This window comes from Piliocolobus tephrosceles, chromosome 5 (genome assembly GCF_002776525.5).
Source record: "Piliocolobus tephrosceles isolate RC106 chromosome 5, ASM277652v3, whole genome shotgun sequence".
Taxonomy (NCBI): Eukaryota; Metazoa; Chordata; class Mammalia; order Primates; family Cercopithecidae; genus Piliocolobus; species Piliocolobus tephrosceles.
In genome coordinates, this window is record NC_045438.1 from 64,918,678 (window position 1) to 64,937,451 (window position 18,774).

The following is an 18,774-nucleotide window of genomic DNA, read 5'->3' on the forward strand; positions in this document are numbered from 1 at the left end:
ACAATCCAAGATACCATCATCTGTTGCCTAAGCTACTGCAAGTAACCTCCTCCTTCACCTCCCTGTATACACTCCTCCCATTCCTTAGTCTGTTCTCCACACTACCAGAAATCTCAAAATGCCAATCTGATGATGCTTTGTCTCCATTTCTGCTCCCAGTGACATCCCATTACTCTTAGAAAAAAAGTCCACAGCTGGCTAGGAGCCATGGCTCATGCCTGTAATCCCAGCACTTTGGGAAGCCAAGGTGGGTAGATCACTTGACGTTATGAGTTTGAGACTAGCCTGGCCAACATGGTGAAACCCCGTCTCTACTGAAAAAAAAAAAAAAAAAAATTAGCTGAGCATGGTGGTGCATGCCTGTAATCCCAGCTACTTGGGAGGCTGAGGCAAGAGAATCGCTTGAACCTGGAAGGTGGAGGTTGCAGTGAGCTAAGATTGCGACACTGCACTACAACCTGGACAACAGTGAGACTCCATCTCAAAAAAAAAAAAAAAAGTCCAAAATCCTGAAAGTGATCCAAAAAACACTTACACAGTCTGACCTCAGTCTGTCCCTCCAACCTTACCTTGTACCATTCTCACCTTCACTGTCTGCGTATCAGCCCTGATTTCTGATCCACAGACATCCTCCTCTGTTTGGGCAATCCTTGCAGACTGGAACACACTTTTCCATCTCCTTCACTATTTACCCCTTATTTATCTTTCCTATGTCAGCTCAAGTGTCATGTCCTCAGGGAAGCCATCTCCAGAAACCCCAGTCTCAGCCAAGTTCTTTTATTCCATGTGGTCATAGAAGTATGTTCATTTTCCCCCGTCAGAAGTATCTCAGTTTATAATTATAGTTCTTTGTGTGGTTATCCAATTGTTTGGCTTCCCCATTAGACTGTAATAACTATGAGAACAAGAACTCTCTGGTTTTGCTCATTGGCATGAGTACTTACCTTGCACATAGAAGATACTCAGTCAGTCTTTCTTTTTATACTCAGTGAATCTTTAATAAATGAATAAATTGAGGAAGAACAAATGGCTAATAAATGAAATGTCTTCCCAAGTATAAATGAAGTGTCACTTTTTATCTGAAAAGTAAGACAGTAAGTCTACTTAACAGCAAGATAGTCTCAAACTTGGCTTGTTAGTGTGCAGATCAAAAGAATTTTTCTAGAAAACAATTTGAAAGAATGTTTTAAGAGATTTTTATATATTCAGATCTGTTGACCCCAATAATTTTTTTTTTTTTTTTTTTTGAGACGGAGTCTCGGTCTGTCGCCCAGGCTGGAGTGCAGTGGCCGGATCTCAGCTCACTGCAAGCTCCGCCTCCCGGGTTTACGCCATTCTCCTACCTCAGCCTCCCGAGTAGCTGGGACTATAGGCGCCCGCCACCTCGCCCGGCTAGTTTTTTGTATTTTTTAGTAGAGACGGGGTTTCACTGTGTTAGCCAGGATGGTCTCGATCTCCTGACCTCGTGATCCGCCCGTCTTGGCCTCCCAAAGTGCTAGGATTACAGGCTTGAGCCACCGCGCCCCGCCTGACCCCAATAATTCTAATCACAGACTTCATCTATGGTAGCCAGCCACCAAGATCACCCCCAATTAGCCCCACCTCCTTGTACGCCTTGTGCAAACCCTTCCTACATTGTACTAGAATTGATCTGTGTGACCAATAATATAGAGTAGAAGCAATGGTATGTTACTTCCAATATTAGATTATAAAATATAGTGAAGAAGGCCAGGCACGGTGGCTAACACTTGTAATCCCAGCACTTTGGGAGGCCGAGGCAGGCAGATCACAAGGTCAGGAGTTCAAGACCAGCCTGACCAACATGGTGATACAAAAATTAGCCGGGTGTGGTGGCACACACCTGTAATCCCAGCTGTTCAGGAGGCTGAGGCAGGAGAATCACTTGAACCCAGAAGGCAGAGGTTGCAGTGAGCCCAAGATCACGCCACTGCACTCCAGCCTGGGCAACAGAGCGACACTCTGTCTCAAAAAAAAAATATATATATATATATATATAAAAGAAGAAAGCTTCCTTCTTTCTTCCTTTTTGGGTGTGTTCTTATTCTCTTGGATCACTTGCTGTAGGGAAGCCAGCTGCCATAGCAAGTGAGTGGCCTGTGTGGCAAGAACTAAAGCCTACTGCCGACAACCATTTGAGCTTGGAGCAGATTCTTCGACCCCTTCATGTGACTGTAGCCCTAGCCAACAGCATGACTGCAACCTCACAAGGAACCATGAGCCAAAACCAGCCAGCTGAGCCATTCCTGGATTCCTGACCCTCGGAAACTGTGAAATAATAAATGTCAGTTGTTTTAAGATGCTAGTTTGTTTTGCAGCAATGGATAACTAATATACCATCCTAAGGAAATACTTACATGTTCTAGTAGTTGTTAATGTTGGCATATCTAGACTTCATATAACCATTTTTTCATCTCGGAGTAAATTCATTGGAATGCTTTCAGCAGCAAAAAAATGGAAAACCCTATTAAATAAACGTAAAAGTGAAGGTAGATATTTTCCTCTAACGGAACTTGCAGAGGTAGTCAGGCATCCAGGGTAGTTTACCATGACAACTCAGTGCTATCGAAGCCCTCTCTGTCGGTGCTCTGCCTTCCTTACTGTTGTCTTCATCATCAGCCTGGGAGCAGTTTGGCTACAATAGCCCTCGGCGTGTCCTATCAAGACAGGGCAACATCTAGAGGAAACAACTCCCACTTCTACATGGGTCTTCCCTAGGAGCTCAGTGATGGAATTCCCTCAGATCTCTTAGGCTAGAATTGGATGATATATCCTTTCCTAAGTTAATCATTAGCAGGAGCAGTGAATACCTGAAGAAAATTACGGTTTTATTAGTAAGTAGGGAGAGGAGAGAGAAATGGATCCTGGATGAGCAACTGTCCTGTCCACAATAAGGAGTGATCTTGTTTCGCTTTTTGAGCAGCTCACATTGTTCTTGCTTCTCAATCCCCATTTTATCTCATCCTTGCACACCTAGAACACAGCACTCAACGCATGGGGATGGTTTCGGGATGAAACTGTTCTACTTTGGATCATCAGGCATTATGGAGCAGGCAGCCTAGATCCCTGGCATGCGCAGTTCACAACGGGGTTCACACTACTGTGACAATCTGAATGCCCCTGCTGATCTGACAAGAGGTGGAGCTCAGGCAGTAATGCTCGCTAACCCACCGCTCACCTCTTGCTGTGCAGTGTAGTTCCTAAGAGGCCACAGAATTAGTGCCAGTTCATGGCCTAGAGGTTGGGGACCCCCCACTCTAGACTCTTGGATCTCTTCAATGGATAGTATTAAAGGGCTTGATTTACAAGTTTAAATGCTTTTGGTTGGGGGGAGGGGGGTACATAGATGTCAGTCACTCTTAAATACAATCTACATTTTTTTTTTTTTCCTGAGACAGGGTTTTACTCTGCTGCCCAGGCTAGAGTGCAGTGGCCTGAACATGTCTCACTGCAGCCTTGACCTCCCGGACTCAAGCAATCTCCCCCTCTCAGCCTACCATGTGTGGCTGGAACCACAAGCATGTACCACCATGCCCGACTAATTTTTTTTTTTTTTTTTTTTTTGAGATGGAGTCTCACTCTGTCACCCATCCTGGAGTGCGGTGGTGTGATCTCAGCTCACTGCAACCCCCACCTCCCAGGCTCAAGCAATCTTCCCACCTCAGCCTCCCGAGCAGCTGGGACCTCAGGCACATGCCACCATATCTGGCTTGTTTTTTGTATTTTTGGTAGAGACAAAGTTTCACCATGTTTCCCAGGCTGGTCTCAAACTCCTGAGCTCAGGTCCTCTGCCCATCTCAGCCTCCCAAAGTGCCAGGATTATAGGCATGAGCCACCATGCCTTACCAATTTTTTAAAAAAATTTTTGTAGAGGCTGAGTGCAGTGGTTCACACCTATAATTCCAGCACTTTGGGAGGCCAAGGTGGACGGATCATGAGGTCAGGAGTTCGAGACCATCCTGGCCTCTGCTAAAGATACAAAAAATTAGCTGGGTGTGTGGCACGCACCTGTAATCCCAGCTACTCAGGAGGCTGAGGCAGGAGGATCACTTGAACCCAGGAGGCAGAGGTTGCAGTGAGCTGAGATTGCACCATTGCACTCCAGCCTGGGTGACAGGGTGATACTCCGTCTCAAAAAAAAAAAAAAATTTTTTTTTTGTAGAGACAGGGTGTCACCTTGTTGCCCAGGCTGGTCTTGACATTTTAGGCTTAAGCTGTCCTCACACCTTGGCCTCCCAATGTGCTGAGATTACAGGTATGAGCCACCACACCCAGTCTACAACCTGCTTTTAAACCATAAGATATATTAAGTATTGCATGTATTCTGTTATGTGCTAAGAAAATGGAATACAATTGCTATACTTCTGAGACTCATCTCTGCCACACACTATGGTCTAATCTTGGTCAAAATACATTCTTGAAATCTCCTTACCTTTTTTTTTGTTTTGAGACAGAATCTTGCTCTGTCACCCAGGCTGGAGTGCAGTGGCACCATCTCAGTTCATTGCAACCTCTGCCTCCCAAGTTCAAGTGATTCTCCTGCCTCAGCCTCCTGAGTAGCTGGGATTACAGGCACTGCCACCATGCCCAGCTAATTTTTTATATTTTTAGTAGAGATGGGGTTTCACCATTTTGGCCAGGATGGTCTCAAGCTCCTAACCTCAAGTGATCCACCCACCTTGGCCTCCCAAAGTGCTGGGATTACAGGTGTGAGCTACCATGCCCGGCCCTCCTTACCTATTAAATGGGAATAATGATAATTAATATTTCTGAGGGCTGTTGTAATAAAGAACATAAAAGTGTCATCACATAGCTCCCAGAAGACATTAGATTGCATTCTTTTCCTTGCTTTTTTCTGATTCCCAAATGTGGAGATTTGTTGAAATTTTTCTATACTTGACCTTTTTTAAAATAATAATAATGATAAGATATGTAAACTTTTGGCTGTCTAGTTTCTCAAGATAATTGAAAAGACTAATTCAAAGGAAACATTTAACATGGTGAAATGGGTCATTAGAGAGATCTGGTGTCTCGTCCAACCCAAATTGAGGTTGTATTTATAAAGAGAGTGGCCCAGAATATGAATCTGAAGTCGTAAGCATGAAAACAGACAACATCTGCATACTTTTTTAAAAAGTACTTTTAACTTCACAGGCAGCTAGCTTCTTTGTTTCCAGCTCTTCTTTTCTGATTATATGAAAGGTAACAGTTTGGCTTGGCAGATTCTTGCTGGGACTTTGACACCTTCCCGGGCCAATTAGTTCGCCTTTGTTCTGTGACCATGGACCAGACCTTTAATCCTGAGCAGCTACTGTTACAAGTGCAGTTTGGTCTCATGTGAGTAGATATGTACAAATGTATCACCACCATTAGAAAAGCAACTCAAAGTATCTCTCGCAGCAATAAAGTAGCAGAGCAACATATGTCTGAGCAAAACCACCAGTACCAGGATCTCAAGCAAGCATCATCTTGCAAGTTTCCGTTTTTTTTTAACCAGCCTTACTTCAGCAAAAGGGTCATGTGACAGTGAGGCCTACATTTAAAAAAAATTAATGTACTTCTCTCTGATAGTCATTGGACAAGTATCTTGACATCTATCACCTTTCAGGGAAAAAAAAGAAAATCCCATCAAAAGTAAATATTCACTGAATGTATCCTCCTTTTCTATATAATAAACCTTAGTAAAAATTGCACATATGTAAGTTGATGATATAGGTATTTTTTTTTTTTTTTTTTTTTGAGACAGAGTCTCGCTCTGTCGCCCAGGCTGGAGTTCAGTGGCGCGGTCTCAGCTCACTACCACCTCCGCCTCCCGGGTTCACGCCATTCTCCTTCCTCAGCCTCTGAGTAGCTGGGACTACAGGCGCCCACCACCACGCCCAGCTAATTTTTTGTATTTTTAGTAGAGATGGGGTTTCACCGAGACCTTGCCAGGATGGTCTCGATCTCCTGACCTCGTGATCCACCCTCCTCGGCCTCCCAAAGTGGTGCTGGGATTATAGGCGTGAGCCCCCATGCCAGCCTGATATCGTTATATCTAAATCTCATTTACTCTGACTACATGCATTCATTTCACAAGTCTGTATATCTGGTATCTGAAGGTACTGGTTTGGATGTGGTTATCATACTAGTTTCTTGACATTTTAACAATTTATATTAACTTTTCCTTTATAATAGAGCATGCTCTCTTAGTATATACACGGCAAGTTGATGGAAATGAATGGAGGAATTTTGTTTCATTAGTAACCAAATTCATAAAAGGTAATAATGTTTAGGGAATAAAATGTCTGATTAACTTAGGAACAGTTAATTTGGGGTCCAATTAACTTATGGTAGTAGATTTCAGGGGACTATAAATTAATTGTTTCTTGGTTAACTGAATTTTCTAATTTTTTTTCAGTGATCGTGTATTACTTGAATAATTTAAAATGTAGAAATGAATCATAAAAAGTCTTAATCACAGTAAGAAATATGTAATGAACAAAACTGAATCTTTGATTTTAGAGATATTGCAATTATTCTGAAATAGAATTATCTGTACATTCTATATATAGATATCTGTATCTATATAGTTATATTTATATATTGATATATATACATTCTATCCCTGGACTGTGAGCTTCTTGAGGACAGGCTGTTTATTAATCTTGATATCTATATTGCTTTGCAGAAAGCCTGAACCATAACAGAACCTTAATAAATGGGTTTTCTTGCAAAAATAAATGAGGATGATATGCAAACCACAGTTAATTGAAAGTCATAAATTTTTTTAAATGTTAATTTAAATTTGAGACCAAGAAATGTAAAATATTATGCTCATTAGTTTTTTTCTTTCTTAACAGCTTTATTGAGGTATATTTTATGTCATAAAATTCACCCATTTCAAGCCTACGATTCACTGATTTTTAGTAACTTTTATCAAGTGATACAGTCATCACTATAAATCATTTTTAGAACATTTTCACACACACCCCTATAAGGTCCCTCATGCCCATTTACAGTTCCCACCCCCAGCCCCAGGCAATCACTAATCTTTATTTCACATCGATGGAATTATACAAAATATGTGGTCTCTTGTGTCTGGCTTCTTCTACTTAGCATAATGTTTTCGAAGTTCATCCATGGCATAGCATGTGTCAGTAATTCCTTTTTATTGCTGAATAGCATGTCATTATATGGCCATATCTACCCATTAGCTTTTAAAATTTAAAACACCCGCATACATCTACTTAATAATGCAACAGATAAACGGGTACTATTCATTTAGCAAATACTTGTTGAAACTTGAATATGGCCTAAGTGATTAAAAAATATAAAAGTGACTAGTAACAGATCTAACCTTCAAGGAAACAAATACATGAGAAATCATACAGTTCAGAGAGAATTAACTGCTGTGTCATAATATAAATAAGATAATATTAGTCTAAAGAGGAAAAGATTTGTGGTAGTATTTGAGAGTGCTCCTCAAAGAAGTGATATTTGGATTAGATTTAAAGTTCACACAAGTAGGCCAGGCGCAACGGCTCATGCCTGTAATCCCAGCACTTTGAGAGGCCAAGGCGGGTGGATCACCTGAGGTCAGGAGTTTGAGATCACCCTGGCCAACATAGTGAAACTCGTCTCTACTAAGCGAAACTCGTCTCTACTAAAAATACAAAAATTAGCCAGGTGTAGTGGTGTGCGCCTGTAGTCCCAGCTACTTGGGAGACTGAGGCAGTAGAATTGCTTGAACCTGGGAGGCGGAGTTTGCAGTGAGCCGACACTGTGCCACTGCACTCCAGCCTAGGTGACAGAGCGAGACTCCATCACAAAAATAAATAAATAAAATACACTCACACAAGTGCGAAAATGCATATTTTATTCAAGAAACAGCAACTTCCCCTGTGTGTTAAGTGCAGGCCTCAAAGGGGATATTTTGTGTAGGAGATGAGACTAGAAGTATTGCTTGGTACTATAAAAGGGAATGCCTTGAATGCTATGCTATAGAGTTTTTCTTGATTCTATGAGCAGTAGAGAGGCATTAAAGGAGAATTTTTCTTTTAATTAGTTTTTGTTTTTGTTTTATTTTTATTTTATTTTTTATTTATTTATTTATTTATTTTGAGACAGAGTTTTGCTCTTGTCCCCCAGGCTGGAGTGCAGTGGCATGATGTCGGCTCACTTGCAACCTCCGCCTCCTGGGTTCAAGTGATTCTCCTGCCTCAGCCTCCTGAATAGCTGGGATTACAGGCACCTGTCACCACGCCCAGCTAATGTTTGCATTTTTAGTAGAGACAGGGTTTCACCATGTTGGCCAGGCTGGTCTCAAACTCCTGACCTCAGCTGATCCGGCCGCCTTGGCCTCCCAAAGTGCTGGGATTATAGGTGTGAGCTACCACACCCAGCCTAAAGGAGAATTATTTCAATTCTTTATTCTGACCAAGTTAGGAAAGATGGAGGAAGGTACAAAAGAGGGAGAGAGATACCAAAAGACAGACAAAAAAATTCAACTAATATTTATTACCCACCTAAGATACTATATTAGATGCTGATTGTGCAGCAGAGGCCAAACCAAGTCCTTGCTTTCATGGAGCTTCTAGTCTGGTAAAGGAGACAGACAGTAAGCCCTTTAACAAATAAGTATATGAGTGGTCCAGTAATATCAAGGAAGAAAGGTTTAAAGCAAGGTAAAGATATAGGAAATAATGGGGGAGGGAGGTAGACTATTAAAGATGAGTTGAAGTTTGAGTACACACCCAAAAGCAAGGAGAAATCTAGCCATGCAAACGTCTAGAGAGTGTATCTGCGGAACAGCAAATGCAGAGGCCTTCAGGAGGTGATGCCTAGAGTGTTTGAAACAGCTGAAGGCCATTGTAGTTCTGGTTTATGTTTTTGAAGGGTCACCCTGGCAGCTGGGTGAACAATAGACTGTAACCTTTGTCAAAGTCAAATAAAATATAGAGAGAGCCAGATCTCTAAATGTAACAGTTTACTTGAGGAGAGAATTGCAATTCAGGGTGTACACACAGACCAAATGGTCTTTAGTATGTCTGAAGAACAAAGAGAAGGTTGGAGGTTTTATAAAAAGGAGAAATGTTACATATTGCTCTTTGAGAAAGTTCATCGGCACTAGTAAGGTTCTGGGGAGTTGGCAGATTTTGATTAGTGAGTGATAGTGGTGGGTAAAATTAGTCTTAGAGTTGCAGCAAGTTATTTCAGCAACTATTAAATAAAACTGATTTCAGATGATAGCAGGCAGCTTGAGCAGCCAGGCTTGCAGAGACTTACAGTTTTGGAGCAATGTTGTGTTCTAAGTCCTTTTTCCTCCTGTGACTTCTCAACTCTGTTTTAGTCAGGTGTGACAAGATTGACCCAATTTCTACGATCAACTTTCACACTTTGTACATATTTCATTTCACATGTATGTAGGTTTATCTGTAGGATTAATTCCTGGACATGGGATTCCTGAGTCACAGGGCAAATTCACTTATAATTTTGATAGAGACTGTGGAGTTTCCAGCTAGTTTCCACTTCCACCAGCCATATTTGAGAAGCCTATCTGGTCACAGCCTTACCATCACAAAGAGGGAAACTGGGAATTTTTTTTTTATTGGTCAGAAGTCACTAAATCAAGATGTTTACAGACTTGTATTCTTCCTGGAGTTCTAGGGGAAAATCCATTTCCTTGCTTTCTCTAATTTCCATGTTCATTCCTTGGCTCATGGCCCCATCTCTCATCTTCAAATTTCTCTCTCCTGTCATTAAATTACCTTTTATGACTCTGACTTTGACTCCCTCTTATAAGGACTGCTGCGATTACATTGAGCCCATCCAGTTAAACCAGAGTAATCCCCTCATTTCAGAATCCTGAATTTAATTACATCTGCAGAGTCCCTTTTGCCATGTAAGGTAACATTCACAGCTTCCAGGGATTAGGATATAGACATATTTGCAGAAACGGTGAGCATATCTGTGATAGGAAATATAAGTTGTTTTCCTCATTGTCCTGTGTCTCCTAACATTGCCTGTGGTTTTGTGGTTGTTTTGCTGTTTTTGCCATTTAGAGTTTATCCTGGTAAATGGTACGAAATGCAGCTCAGATTTTATTTTTTCCAGATAGCTATTTAGTTGTACCAGCACCATTTACTGAAAAGTTCAACTTCTTCCTAAAATATAGCAAATCCCTATATATAGTTTGGTTGCTTTCTGGACTTTCTATTTTGTTCCCTAGTCTGTCTCTCTACCTAAAAAGTACATATATTTTAAATTTCTGAGATTTTACAGGATGTTATAGTATCTGGTAAGGCTTAGACAAAATTTGCTCTCCCTCTCCACCCCTGCTGCAACACACACACATACATTGCTCTTCTTTTTCAAGATTTTCCTGGCTGCTCTTCTTTGTTTATTTTTCCCATATGAACTTCAGTTTGCCCAGTGTCAGGGGGAAAAGGTATTGTTAGTTTTATTGGAGTAACTTATGAGGTTGGATCTTACTATCTTTGAACATGATATGTCTTTATATACATTCAAGTTATCTTTGTTCCTGCAGTAGTATTTTACGTTTTCTTCATTCAGTTTTGCACATTTCTAAGCTTATTCCCAGGTTTTGGTTTTTGGTTTTTGGTGTTTTTTTTTTTTTTTTTTTTTTTCTGGTTTTCTTTGAGATGGAGTCTGGCTCTGTTGCCCAGGCTAGAATGCAGTGGTGCAATCTCAGCTCACTGCAACCTCTGCCTCCCTGGTTCAAGTGATCCTCCTGCCTCAGCCTCCCAGGTAGCTGGTACTACAGGAGTACTTCACCTTGCCCGGCTAATTTTTGTATTTTTAATAGAGACGGGGTTTCACCATGTTAGTCAGACTGGTCTTGAACTCTTGACCTCAGGTGATCCACCCATCCACCCCCCTCACCCTCCCAAAGTACTGGGATTACAGGCATGAGTCACCTCACCTGACCTTATTCCTAGGTTTTTTTCTTTGTTGTTTTTTTTGTTTGCTTGTTTGTTTTTTGTTTTTTTTTTTTGACAGGGTCTCCCTTTGTTACCCAGGCTGGAGTGCAGTGGAGCAATCTCAGCTCACTGCAGCCTCTGCTTCCCAGGCTCACGTGATTCTCCTGCCTCAGCCTCCCAAGTAGCTGGGACTACAGGTGCCAAGACACCACACCCAACTAATTTTTGTATTTTTGGTAGAGACAGGATTTCACCATGTTGCTCAGGCTGGTCTCTAACTTCTAAACTCAAGTAGTCTGCCCACCTCTGCCTCCCAAAGTGCTGGAATTACAGGTATGGGCCACCATTCCTGGCCTTATTCCCAGTTTTTTAATCTTTATTTTTGTATTCATAATGAAAGAAAAGACCCTATTTATAACACTTGCTGATTATAACACTTACTGATTAGTTTTTATGTATGAAAGCTATGGTTAATACAATTTATTATGTTAATTATAAATTATTAATTTTAGACACTGCTACCTTACTGAATTATCTTCTTGTTTGTAGTAGTTTTTTAGTTGAGTCTCTTGATTTTCCCAATATGCAGTTATATTGCCTTCAAACAGTAAGAGTTAAACTCATCTTTTCTAATTTATATGCATCTACCTTTCTCTTGTCTCTTCTATTACATTGTAAATATCAGTGGTGTTGTGTGCATCTCTGTCTTACTCCTGACATTAGTGAGAAAGGCTCATGTTTCCCCATAAAATATTTGCTGACTTTTGGGCTGATACACACACACCCCATCACATTAAAGAAATATATATCAGTTGCTATTTTTTTATTTTTTAGAGTTAGGGTTCTCACTGTGTCATCCAGGCTGTAGAGCAGTGGCATGATTATGGCCCACTGCAGTCTTGAACTCCTGGGTTCAAGTGATCCTCCCACTTCAGCCTCCTGAGTTACTACGATTACAGGTGTGAGCCACTGAACCGAGCTCTTCCTATTTGATTCAGGACATTTTTTCTTATCAAGAATAGGAGTTGAATTTTGTCAAATACTTCTGCAGTATATATGGAGAGATAATGTGGTTTTTCTTAGGTTTATTAATATATATAGTCACATTTTAAAATACATTCTCAGATTTATAAAATTAAGTATGTTACAATTTATAGCTAATGTTTTGTAAAGAAGGTCTTAACATTATGCACTGTTTCTCTCCTGTGTGGCTTTTCTGTCATTACCCAGTGCTGTGTTGTATATTTGCAGCCAGCGCCGTAAGTGGAATTTTTTTTTTTGTTATTCCAATATTTAATAAAATTAAGGTGATGTTGGGCATGGTGGCACACACCTGTGATCCCAGTTACTTGGAAGGCTGAGGTCGGAGGATTGCTTGAGTTCAGGAGTTTGAGACCAGCTTGGGCAACATAGGAAGACCCCATCTCAAAAACATTGCATGAAATTAAGCTGATAATTTGATTTGACCAGTGGACTGAAGATTCCCCTCAACATGGCAGAAGAGGAGGGGCCTCTATTTCAGCTGACCTTTTGATGACCACTTTTTTCCTTAATATTTTTTATTTTGTCTCCAAGTAATTGTGAAAAGAGAAAGGATTATAGGATCAGGAGCAGGAAGAAAAGTGTTTGAGTTAATTAGTCCTTCTGGCTAGGTTCCAGTTAGTTTGATGTTTCAAATAAATGCCATAAAATGAACATTGTTTTACATATTTGCTTCAGCATTCCTTTCCTCAGAGCCATACTGTCCAATGCTAAGCACTTAAATTGTGGCTAGTGAGGTGTTGTAAGTGTAAAATGCACAGTGATTTTGAAAACTTAGTATATAAAAAGAGTATAAAATAGCTCAGTAATAATTTTTATACTGATTATATGTTTAAAATGATATTTGGATATGTCATTAAGATTAATTTCACCTGTTTCCACTTTTTTTTATGTAGCCACTAGAAAATGTTACATCGCACATGTGGTTCACATTATACTTCTGTTGCACAGCACTGGTTTAGAGGTGGTAGATGTGTATATATTTATTTATACATTATATCCTCTTTTACACCTTGTTTCTTATGAGAATAAACTTTCATGAACACTATAATAATCATCCTGCATTATAACAGATTATACCTTCTCTGATTTTTCTTTCTTTTGCTTTGTTTCTTTATTTTGAGACAGAGTCTTGCTCTTTTGCCCAGGCTGGAATGCAGTGGTGCGATCTCAGCTCACTGCAACCTCCTGCCCAGGTTCAAGTGATTCTTCTGCCTCAGCCTCTCAGGTAGCTGGGATTACAGGCGCCTGCCAGGATGCCCGGCTAGTTTTTGTATTTTTAGTAGAGACAGGGTTTCACCATGTTGACTAGGCTAGTCTTGAACTCCTGACCTCGTGATCCACCCACCTTGGCCTCCCAAAGTGCTGGTATTACAGGCGTGAGCCACCACACCCACCCTTTTTCTTTTTTTAAGATACAGGGTAGGCTTGGCACAGTGGCTCATGCCTGTAATTCCAGCACTTTGGGAGGCCAAGGCAGGCGGATTACCTGAGACCAGGAGTTCAAGACCAGCCTGGCCAACATGGTGAAATCCTGTCTCTACTAAAAAAAAAAAAAAAAAAAAAAAAAAAAAAAAGTAACTGTTTACGGTGGCTTATGCCTGTAATCCCAGCACTTTGGGAGGTCAAGGCAGGCAGATCACTTGAGCTCAGGAGTTCAAGACCAGCCTGGGCAACATAGAGAAACTCTGTGTCTACAAAAAGTACAAAAAATTAACTGGGAGTGGTGTTGCATGCCTGTGGTCCCAGCTACTTGGGAGGCTGAGATGGAAGGATCGCTTGAGCCCGGGAGGTCAAGGCTGCAGTGAGCCATGATCATGCCACTACACTCCAGCTTGGGTGACAGAACAAGACCCTGTCTCAAATAAAAAGAGAAGGAGAGAAAGAGACAGACAGACAGACAGGGTCTTGTTCTGTCATCCTGGCTGTAGTGCAATCATAGCTTACTTATAATCTTGAACTGGGCTCAAGTGATCTTCCTGCCTCAGCCTCCTGAGTAGTCAGGATTACAAGGGCACACCACTTTGTCTGGCTTTTTTTTCTATTTTTTGTAGAGTCTTGCTATGTTGCCCAGGCTGGTCTCGAACTCCTGGCCTCAAGCAATCCTCCTGCTTTGGCCTCCCAAAGCGCTTGGACAGACATGAGCCACCACGCCCAGTCTTATTTTTCTATTTAATTATTTCTAAGAAAATGTAGTTCCTTCCATATGCCCTTGACATTTTCACATAAATTAAATGCAATAGGCTTCCTGTGCTTAATACCAGCACTTAAGAACTGATATGACTATAGAAGGGAGTGAGTTTGAAGTCTTTCTACTTTTTCCCTTATCCTGTAATAGAAATTCCCTAGCTTAGAATAAAATTTGCTTTAACATTTCTTTAACTTTCCCCCTATTACCGTAAAAAAGCAGTTTCCCCTCCACATTCTTTGTAGGTAGAGCTGAGGTTAGGCATCTATCTTGTTCCAATAGCTTGAGTGTTTTTGAATAGTTCATTTCGTAACTTTTTTGTTCTTCAAAAACAGAAACAATTAAATTACTCCTAAAGTCTTTTTTATCTTGGCTTTTGTTACATTTTTAGGAAAGTTATATCACAGATGATATTGGAATATCGACTTGGAAGGAGCAGACTTTTCTCTCCCATGGTGCCTTACTAGCAAAGAGCTGCCAAGCTGCAATGGAATTAGCAAAGCATGATGCTGAGGTTCAGGATATGGCATTTCAGTATGGGAAGCACATGGCCATGAGTCATAAGGTATTTTGCACACCCTTTATCTTTTTTCAGTACTTAAATAGCTACAATGATACACAAGAAAGCTTTTGCTATTTAATAAGCTGCTTTTATATTTCAAAAATGCTTATTGTGTGGTTCAAATCTGTCAGCCCTGGATGATTGTTATGTAATGTAAACAGTATAATTGGTAAGTATTGTGCATTTCTTACAGAAAGCCACAGCTTACTTGAACCAGTTTTGTGATGTTTGTCTTTTCTTACCACCTGAAAGGGTTCTTGAGAGAACTCTTACATATTATTAAATAACATATTTGCAGACTGGAATATATTCACATAATGGAAGAATATTTGTCATTTTTATTACAGTTCCCTTATAGCTTTTTTTTATTTTTTTTGGAGACGGAGTCTCGCACTGTCACCCAGGCTGGAGTGCAGTGGTACAATCTCAGCTCACTGCAGTACAACCTCTGCCTGCCGGGTTCAAGCAATTCTCCTGCCTCAGCCTCCAAGTAGATGGGATTACAGGCACACGCCACCACGCCTGGCTAATTTTTTTATTTTTAGTAGAGACAAGGTTTCACCATGTTGGTCAGGCTGGTCTGGAATTCCTGACTTCGTGATCTGCTTGCCTTGGCCTCCCAAAGTGCTGGGATTACCACGCCTGGCCCCTTATAGCTCTTTATATAAAACATGTTATGAGAAGTTAATAAAATTCAGAAATATAGTGAATAAAATTGAAAACTTTAATTTTAATAACTAATTCTTTGAATGGGCATATGAAATCTAAAATGTCCCAAAATTAGCTGCTGTGTTATTACCTCTCTCTATATATATAATTTTAAATTTAATTTAATATATACTTTTCAGATGTTACTTAAATAGTTCATAAGGAAGGGAATATATACATATATAATATCTCCAGATGAGCTTTTTGAATATTTTATTTAATCTTAGATCAGTTTATTAAGCAATTCTATTTATTAAATCTTTATCTAAATATTTTCCTTTAACTTAAAAAGTAAAATAAAGACTGCCACCCACTAAAAATGGAATGTGTTAGGGAATGATTCTGGAGAATTTTACAGGTTATTGTTAATCATCTGAAATATCCTTTTTCTTTTTTTTTTTTTTTTTGAGATGGAGTTTCGCTCTCGCCCAGGCTGGAGTGCAGTGGCATGATCTCAGCTCATTGCAACCTCTGTCTCCCAGGTTCAAGCAATTCTCCTGCTTCATTCAGCCTCCCAAGTAGCTGGAATGTGTGTGCCACCACACCTGGCTAATTTTTGTTTTTTTAGTAGAGGTGGGGCGTCACCATTTTGACCAGGCTGGTCTCGAACTCCTGACCTCAAGTGATCCACCCACCCCAGTCTCCCAAAGTGCTGAGATAACAGGCTTGAGCCACTGCACCCAGCCTGAAATATTATTTTGTTTATTAAAGTATATCTAAAAACTGCATTCCTTAAACTTCATAATTTACTGCATTAACTGGTACTTTCTGAATATAACTAAAACATACTAATGTATATACATTTCACTAATTTACTCATTTAACTGCTTCTTGTAGATAAATTCTGATGTCCAGCCTTTTATTAAAGAAAAGACCAGTGACTCCATGACTTTTAATCTAAACTCAGCTCCTGTAGTCTTACATCAGGAATTTCTTGGAAGAGATTTGTGGATTAAACAGATCGGAGAGGTAAAATGAAATTACTCCTGTTTTAGGTACCATTAGTAATTAGTGGATTTTAGAACATAATTGATATTTCTTGCTGATATAAGGCTATAGATGAGCCTTAGGCATATTCATGTAACAGGTAAAATTCTTTCTTTGTAATCTTCATTTTTAAGAGATAAAATATTAAAGTTAGAGATTGCAGTACTGAATTTTTCTATTATCTGAGTTCTTAGAATACTGCAACACAAAACTAGTGCCTGTGGTGAATGCTAATTAACTCAGATGACTTTTTTTTTCTAAAGGCTTTCAAAAATTGGGCTATGGTAATAGCACCACCCTATAACTGACTGCAATTTCCCATCTGTGGACTCTCGCACAAGCTGCAGAATTCCAGGAGCTCCGTCTGTCAGCTCATTGGGTTATTTTAAAACAAACTTGGACCCTGAATACTTGTACTGAGGCATTATCAAAGCGAAAAAAAAAAAAAGCATGGCAAAGTGGGAGGGGTAAAGGGGCTTGAATTGGGTAAATTTCTCATTTTGGCAGATGAGAGGGAACTTTTTTGATTTTCTTTTAATTCAGAAACTCTAGTGCAAAACTTCTTGTCTTTTTAGCCAAAGCCTCTTGGAATTTATTTAACTTCGTGGCTGTAATTGGTTGGGTTAATCTGAGGCTCTGGACAGAGAAACCAGGCACAGCTGAGGGTGGGGGTAGCCACCATCTTTAAAGGAGAGAGGATGGGTGGGCGCAGTGGCTCATGCCTATAATCCCAGCACTTTAAAATGCCAAGGCGGGAGGATCACTTGAGCTCTTGAGTTCAAGACCAGCAACATAGTGAGACCTCATCTCTACAAAATTAAAGTTTTTGAAATTAAAAAAAAAAAAAAAAAGGCTGAGAGCCTAAGTGAGTATCTGCATTCTGAAAGACAATTTCCTTTCTCCCAACCCTTATTGATTCTCAAAATGCTTAAAATTCCTCATATTCACCAAGTAGAAAACTGAGGATTTCTTTCTGAAAAAACTGTCAAACTCAGGAGAAAAGCCCTGCAGACGTGGATATTTGGGGTCTCCTCAGTAAACATGCCATATCCCTGAGCAGTCCTCCACAGCAAGACCCACCATTTGACAAGCCTCAGAGGATCTAAGTGCCCAGAATATCTGCTTCCTTACTCTGAAGCAGAATAGGAAAAGAGGACCACTGGGCATTTGAGAAAAGCTGCTTCCACGACACAGCAAGTCAAAAACAAACTGATAAAAAGAGAACTTAGAGGAAATAGAGACAATGCAAGCAAAGGCAGATGTTTTTCAAAGCACTATAATCAATATACTTGACAAGGAAGGATATTAAATCCATGGTATAATAATAGATGACACATTAAAAAGGACAATTCAAGAATAAAAATTAGAATTATAAAGTATAAAAATATGATTGCAGAATTTTTTAATCAGAAGAATGGAAGATACAAATGAAAAAATCTCCCAGAAAATTGGACAAAAAAAAGATGTCTTAAAAAGAGAAAAAAAGAAAGAAAACTAAGGACTCTTTCAGGAAACCTTGTATCTATTAAGAGTCACAGCCAGGCCGGGCACAGTGGCTCACACCTATAATCCCAACACTCTGGAAGGCCAAGGCAGGTGGATCACCTGAGGTCAGGAGTTCAAGATCAGCCTGGCCAACGTGGTGAAATGCTGTCTCTACTAAAAATACAAAAATTAGCCAGGCGTGGTGGTGCACACCTATAAGGCAGAGGCTGGAGTGAGCTCGAGATTGCACCACTGCACTCTAGACTGAGAAACAAGAGCTAAACTCCGTCTCAAAAAAAAAAAAAAAGGAGTCACAGGCCAGGTGTGGTGGCTCATGTCTGTAATCCCAGTAATCTGAGCACTTTGTGAGGCCAAGGTGGGTGGATCACTTGAGGTCAGAAAGTCAAGACCAGCCTGGCCACATGGTAAAACCCTGTCTCTACTGAAAATACAAAAAGTAGCTGGGTGTGGTGGTGCACGTCTGTAATCCCAGCTTCTCAGGTGGCTGAGGCACAAGAATCACTTGAACATGGGAGGTAGAGGTTGCAGTGAGGCAAGATTGAGCCACTTCGCTCCAGCCTGAGCGACACAGTGAGACTGTCTTTTTTTTTTTTTTTTTAAAAAAGGCTAGACATGGTGGCTTACACCTGTAATCCCAGCACTTTGGGAGGCCAAGGCAGGTGGATCACCTGAGGTCTGGAGTTCGAGACCAGCCTGACCAGCATGGTGAAACCCCGTCTCTACTAAATACAAAAAATTAGCCGTGCTTGGTGACTCACGTCTCTAATCCCTGCTACTCGGGAGGCTGAGGCAGGAGAATTGCTTGAACCCAGGAGGCAGAGGTTGCATTGAGTCAAGATTGC

General features: G+C 40.4%; 1 protein-coding gene across 2 annotated transcripts in view; it reads left to right on the forward strand.

Moving 5' to 3' along the window:
- PDSS2 (decaprenyl diphosphate synthase subunit 2) overlaps window positions 1-18,774 on the forward strand; it is a 305,156-nt gene that overhangs the window by 232,991 nt on the left and 53,391 nt on the right. The window contains exons 5-6 of one of the 2 annotated variants that reach the window (XM_023205943.3): window positions 14,561-14,734; window positions 16,277-16,408. In XM_023205943.3, coding sequence (XP_023061711.1) covers window positions 14,561-14,734; window positions 16,277-16,408 — 306 coding nt within the window. The remainder of the gene's footprint in view (window positions 1-14,560; window positions 14,735-16,276; window positions 16,409-18,774) is intronic. The other variant, XM_023205945.2, reaches the window with a different exon arrangement.